At 26.5% G+C, this 7,376-nt stretch overlaps 1 protein-coding gene across 1 annotated transcript; it reads left to right on the top strand.

Annotated features, from left to right (window-relative positions):
- Nucleotides 1-2,099: 2,099 nt before the first annotated feature.
- Nucleotides 2,100-7,157, top strand: LOC120074766. Its single transcript, XM_039028008.1, has 4 exons — nucleotides 2,100-2,204; nucleotides 3,736-3,804; nucleotides 5,681-5,776; nucleotides 6,793-7,157. Exons 1-4 carry the CDS (start codon nucleotides 2,129-2,131, stop codon nucleotides 7,035-7,037), a joined length of 486 nt encoding a protein of 161 aa, XP_038883936.1. The 5' UTR covers nucleotides 2,100-2,128; the 3' UTR covers nucleotides 7,038-7,157.
- Nucleotides 7,158-7,376: the final 219 nt, after the last annotated feature.

The raw sequence follows: 7,376 nt of genomic DNA on the forward strand, positions 1-7,376 counted from the left end.
ATTTGTTGTTCTTCAATGTATTATTCGGTAAGAGTTATAAAAGAGAATACACAAAGCTCTCAACAACTCTCTCTTAAGTTTTTCTAAAAAAACTCTCTGCATAATTCTTTTCTCTTTCCTAAAAACACAAAAGATCCCACAATTGTGCTCCTTGTCCTGAGAATAGAAAGGAAGTCCTTTTGGTGTTGTCTCTATTTGTCATCGATTGTGTTCATGGAAAGAACTTACACTATGTTGAGTGTGAGGGAGACCTAAATTGTGTTGTTCCATGACGCGGAAAGGAAAAACTAAGAAGATAGTTTTCAAGGGTAAGTTTCTCCTAATCTCTTCTCCTTCTCTTAAAAGCATGCTTAAGTTAGATCTATTTATTCTATGTTCTATTTAATTTCTCTAGTTTTAAGTTTTTCGAAAATGATTAAACACTGCCACTGCGTTCACACACTTCCACTAAGGAATTCAATTTCTTCACTAACAACTTGATCAACCACTTCTATGAGATCTACCAAAACCCGACACAAATAATAGCTCCAAAGGAGTTACAGACCACCCACCCAGCAGCGCTATATAACTTCATAGCATTCCAAGAGGATTCATTCTTCACTTGTTCGCCCTGAGGGGACAACGAAGCATGACTAGTTTGTCGCTCCACCTGATCGACCTATAAAGGAACAGAGGGCAAATTAGTCCCCTCATCAATATAAAGTTTTAACCTTTTGTGGAGTTTCTTCAAAGATGCATCAGCCATACTAATGTTGATAGTGTTTCAATAGCTCTAAATGATCCACATGATGGTAATAGCCTTGACTCTATCAAAATCCCTCAGCTTATCAACAATCCATTCCTAGAAAGTTGTCAATGGTTAATCTTCCTTAAAATCAGTAAACAGGTTCGAGATTAGAAAGATAATAAAGCCAAATGCTTCTAGAGAGCTTACAAGTTCAGAAGACAGGAGAGGAAGTCTCTAAGTGTTTCCTGCAAAACAAATACAATTGAGTTAGTAGTAATTCATTTTTTAATAATATTAACTTTGGTCGGGATGACATCTTGAAAGATTCACCAAATATAGTGTTTCGCTCTAGGAAGGACATTTCACTTTCCAAAGCTTCTTCCACACTCGAAGAAGTTGGTCATTAGAGGAGGAGGAAATCTCTTTATAACCATCCAAAGAGACAACAAGGTGGTAGGCACTTTTAACTAAGAAGAATCTCTGGAATCATAATTCCAAATCTTCATAATGGCCGAGCAAAAGTGTCTATTAATTATTTTTTAGAATAAATGAATTTGCTTATCTCACTTATTGAAAGTCAGGGTCAAAATGAGTATAATTGAACAGTAGGGTCAAAATGAACATAATTAAACAGTAACTGAGAAGTTCATGTCTTTATATTCCATTAGTTATATTAAAAATGCTAGGGTTTGGTAATTTCTAAACTTGCCTACAATTACGATATGTTTTTCATCAACTACATATAAATGAAATATTTTGAAAGGGGATATGATGTATTGACCTATCTAGTTTTGTTAGGAGATTCAAAATTCATACTAAAAAAATAATTTTGAACTTATTTAAAGAAACTTTAGTATATATTTCAATTATTATAAGGAAATATAAATAATAAAAAATATAGAAAATGTTAAAATTCTAAACTATTATTTACTTTAACTAACAAAAAAAAAAGGTTTATTTCTATATGTTTTTAAATAAAGAAAAAAAATTATATATATACAAAATAAATATGTATACTTTATAAAGTTTCTTGTAAATCTTTTTATTATTATAAAAATTAATCAACTAACTAGCAATTTAACTTATTTTAAATATGTATTGACCAACTCTCAAAATAGTTGAACTCAATTTCCAAAGTATTTGTGTGTATATTTTATGTATATACATTATTGAGATGAGCTAATCAATTGCTTTGATCAAACGCTTTGTTTTATATATATATACTTATATTGGGATGACCTAAGCAATTGCTTTGATCAAACGCTTTGTTTTGGATTTTGGGTTCAAATGAATAGTGATTCTCCCATAACTTTGCCTTCTATATATATATAGCTTAATTATTCACACTTTTGCTTCATATTTGGTTTATTGGTTGTTCTTAGTTTTGATAATCCTTTCAAAATGGTTGAACATGACCAAAAGAACAAAGCCCCTCAAGAGCAGCAGCTTGGTGAATCAGCAACACCAACCCTTTCTAGTAAGTCATTTTTTATTTTTATTTTGTTTTGGATTTTCCTTAATTCTTGCCGCTTTCTTTAGGTCCTCATGCTTTTGAATCAATGTATGATTTAACGTTGTATCACAACAGATTAGCTAGAAAGTCATCTTGTGTTAAAACCCTTGTAATGTTATTTCCTTTCCAATAACCATTTCGTTTTAGAATATAGTATTCTTTAAATATATATATATATATATATATATATCTTTAAAAAAAAAGATAGGTAAATACTTAAATGTTAAATTTGATCTTAGAAATTTTTGTTATGTTTGTGGTAATGTCGAACTAATAATTTAATATGATATATCAAATATGGAGTTTTGAATTTAAACTAGTACACTCAAGACTCATGGACACTTGAATGAAAAAAAGATTTGTTAGAAAATTTTAACTTGAAAGGGATTTTAAATTGGTTCCTCGTATTTGTTAAGGAAAATATTTTAAATGATAAATTTGTGGTACATTTATAAATAATAACAAAATATATCATGTATCTATGATAGATCACAATAAACTATTATTTGTGTTTATCCGGACACAAATAGACACATAGTCTATCACGGTCTATTGTGATTTGTCACAAATAGACAATAAATTTTGTTATATTTGTAAATATTTTAGTTCATTTTTCTATATTTGAAAACACCCATTTTTTTAAACGTTGGGTTTCTTATAAATCTTTTTATTATTAGAACAAAAAAAATGTTTATTTCTATTTGTTTTTTAAATAGATAAATTTTTTTTTATAAACTTTTACATGTGCAAAATAAATATGTACATTTTAGAAAGTTTATTATAAATCTTTTTATTAATAATTAGAACCAAAAATTAAAAAGTTTAATTATAGTTCAATTAACTAGAAATTTAATTTATTTTAAATATGTATAGGCCAAAACTAAGAATTTCTCACTAAATTGTCGAACTTTTCCAAAGTTTTTATACAGTTAGTGCAATGGCTATATATATATATGTGATGACCTGATCAATTGCTTTGTTTTGGGTTTTGGGTTCAAATGAATAGTGATTCGGTTAGATGAATCAGATTACATAGAACCATAATTCGTTTACAATAAAAGAATTTAAGTTGTGTAAGAAAACTTTACTCACTTTTAGTATTTAAATTTAGAGATTAAAAATGCTTGAAGATAAAACGGATTACATTTTCTATCGAAGTAGCACCATAACAATAAGATCAACAAACTATACTTTATTAATATACTGAACTTCAACAAAAAAAAATTTTAAGGAAGAAAATGTTTATGAAAAACATGAAAAATCAATTTGAAGAAATGTCATATTTATAGACTAATTCATGATCATTCGAATAGTTATATCCTTTATTTAATTTGGTTATTTATTGAAAAGATGCATCTCTTAATGATCGAAATTGAAAGTATACAATCTTTAACAAATGGTCACGTACCATTTATTCCAATAGATTCTCTGTAACTTTATATATAACCGAATTATTGACACCTTTGCTTTATATTTGATTATGGGTTGTTTTTAGTTTTGGAGATCCTTTCAAAATGGGTGATAGAAAAAGACAAAGTCCCTCAAGAGACACCAACCATTTCTAGTAAGTCATTTCTATCTTCTTTTTTTTTTTTTTTTTTTTTATGACTTACTACTTGTCATTTTAAATTTTTGAATTAATTGATGATTTAATTTAATATGATATCTGGTCTAAGAGGTCCTATGTTCAAACTCCTGTAACGTTATAATTTTCTCCTCAATTAATATTAATTTTTACTTGTTGATCATATATTTATTTTAAACCCACAAGTGAGTGGAAGTGTTAGATGATATAATATGAAATTTACTGACATTAGAATAAATAGAGATGACTTAGACGTTTGAACGAATAATTTAATATATTAGCAAATTGGAATTTTGAATTTAAACTACTATACACATGACTCAAGGACACTTGTATGAACAGAAAAAAAGTTAGAAAAAAATTAACTTGAAGGGATTTTAAATTAGTTAATCTATCTTTTTAACGCTAAGTTTCATTTGATAAATATTAATTTTTTTTAAAATTAAGGTTAATTAACCCCTATTTCATTTTCTAACTTTTTCCCCGTACTTTTTAATAATGTTTCGGAGTTCAAGCTTGATACTTAATAAAGAAAGAGAAAAAAAAAAATGTTTTTGATCCCTAGATTTTGAGTATAGTTTTCATTTGGTTCTTAAACTTCAAAATTTTATAATTTTAGTCCTTAAATTTTGAATATATTTTCAATTTAGTACTAAATTTCAAAATATTTATAATGTTATCTTTAAGATTAGAATTTTGTATCAATTTGGTTCTTCAGTTTTGAGATTTGTACTTTTTGAAGCTCGACTTTTTTACTAAATACTCACTTTCACTATTTGATGTTAATGATAAATCAAGATTAATTAAATGTGTAAATTTTGAAACCTAATTATAATATCATCTTTTAACTTCAATAATAATTAATACTTCTTCCATATATCCAACCATTGCTCAAATAATGTATTTTATGACGTTTTCGATGACAAATATTATAATGTTTTGAGGTGCTTATTAATATTCTCAATCACTTGAGTGATCTAATCAAATTCACTTTTAGTGAAAAAATTTTAATAACACAAGCAAAACTTTTCGCTAAATCTAATTTATAGAATCACGTTCAAAAACATATCACAAACAACAATTATTAATGGAAAAGTCTAAATCAATGTTACTAAAAGGTTTTGCTACAGGTTATCGTGCGTCACTAAAGGTTAATAATCTTTAGCAATATATTACTTCGCCATTGAAAGTTTTTTTTTTCTTTTTTTTTTTTTTTTAAGAAAGAGAAATGGTTAAAAACTAAAATCATATATCACCTTTTTTTTTTTTGTTTCCCTTCCTTAAATGGGAGAAAAATATTAGAAATTTTAACTTCAAGGGATTTTAAATTGGTTCCTCGTTTTTTTTTAATAAAAATTCCGTTTCATATAAATCTTTTTATTATTAGAACAAAAAAAGTTTTATTTAATTTCTATTTTTTTTTAAATAAACAACCTTTTTTTTTATAGATTTTTACACATACAAAATTAATATGTACATTTCACTTATTCATTTTTTTTATTAATAATTCGAACCATAAATTAAAAAGTTTAATTATAGATCAATTAACTAGCAAAAAAATATAACTTGTTTTAAATATGTATTGGCCAAAACTGATTCTCCCATAACTTTTTAATAATATATAAAGAAATTATTTCAAATGATAAAATTGTTGAAAATATTTACAAAATGTAGTAAAATTTTAGTACTATTAATGATAGAAGTCGAGACTTCTATCAATATCAGTGTCTATCGTTGATTATTCTAAAATTTTTCTATATTTTATATCTATTTTGATTTATTTTTGTACATTTAAAAACAGCCTTATATATACATAGCTGAATCATTGACAAATTTGCTTATTGGTTGTTTCTAGTTTTGGAAATAGTTTCAAAATCGCCGAAGATGACAGAAAACACCAAAGCTCCTCAAGAGGAGAAGTTTGGTAAATCAGCATCACCAACCATTCTTAGTAAGTCATTTTTACTTTTTTTTTTACTCTCCTGATTATTCGTTAGATGATATAATATTAAATTTATCTTTATTCTTTAGCTTAAACTTTTGAGGCTTTATGTTCAAACTCCTAAAATGTTATTTTCTTTCTTATTAATATTGATTTTCATTTATTTTCTTGCCAATTAATATTGATTTTCATTTTATATAATTTTTTTTTCTTTAACATTCGGTTTCGTTCCATAAGTATTTAGTTTTTTTTTTCTTTTTTTTCAAAATTAAGGTTATTAACACCTATTTTCATTTTCAACTTTTCTTTAACTTTTTTTTTTTGGTAATTGCAATTGGTAGTATTTTTATAAATAATAACCATGTATGTAACATCATTTAAAAAAAATTGCAAATATAGATAAGCCTATTAGCGATAGTCTTTTCGTTAATAGACTTTTACCGGTGATATGATTTATTACTTATAGTCTATCATTGATAGACTATTTAAATTTGACCATATTTGTAATTTTTTATATTAGGTTATATCTGCTAATATTTTGAGTCTAATGTCTATATTTGCAACAGTTTTTTTCTTCTATTTTTTTAATAATGTTTCAAAGTTCAAGCTTGAAAACTAAAGAACGATACATTTTTCGTTCCTAGATTTTTAGTCTAGTTTTTATTTGTCCCCACGCTTCAAAATATTATAATTTTAATTATTAGGTTTTGAGTATGGTTTCAATTTAATCCCTAGATTTCAAAATGTTTACAATTTTACCCTTGAAATTTACGTTTTGTATTAATTTGGTTCTTAAGTTTTGAGACTTACACTCTTAACCTCGATTGTTCACTAATTACTCACTTTTACTTTAGTATTAATTAATTTAAAAGACGAAAGTGAGTAATTAGTGAAAATTTGAGGTTAACTAAAAGTATAAATCTAGAAATCTATATATGGAATTGAAAGAGTAAAATTTTTTTAAAATTTATGAATCAGATAAAAACTGAATCTAAAATTAAAACCTTTTTATGTGTATGTGGCAGGAATATTTAATTGGGATTCAGTTCAACCAATTAGACCTAAAGAACTGAAGGTAGCACCTTCATTGGTGGGTTTGACAGTCGAAGAAGCAACGAAGAAGATAAAGGAAGAAATGGGTGAGGAAGTTAAGATTGAGGTCATTCCACCAGGCTATTCTTGTACCCAAGAACTTCCATTATCGTTTGATCGTGTTAAGTTAGTGGTCGACTCTTCCGGCAAAGTCCTCGTTACGCCGGTTCTTTCCTAATTATAATATCATCTTTCCAACTTCAATAATAATTAATACTTCCTCTTCTTCATGTATCATGTTTTCGATGATAAATCTGTCTTGCAAATATTTTTGGATTCTGAGGTGCTTATTAATCATATTTTTCAGTCGCTCGAGTGATCCAATGCTCCAAGTACAGTTCCTAATTTTCTAATTTGTTGGTCACCCACTTTTTTTAAGAATGTTTTTACATATTTTATTAACTTTTATGTGTGGTTAAGTTAAAGTAATTAAGCTAGTTGAGAAAAAAAAAAAAAAAAAAGTAACTTTTTGCATTAGGTTTTGGTTGCCAAAATTTTCATTTCCTCTTATGGTGTA

The sequence above is a fragment of the Benincasa hispida genome, chromosome 3, assembly GCF_009727055.1.
Source record: "Benincasa hispida cultivar B227 chromosome 3, ASM972705v1, whole genome shotgun sequence".
NCBI lineage: Eukaryota > Viridiplantae > Streptophyta > Magnoliopsida > Cucurbitales > Cucurbitaceae > Benincasa > Benincasa hispida.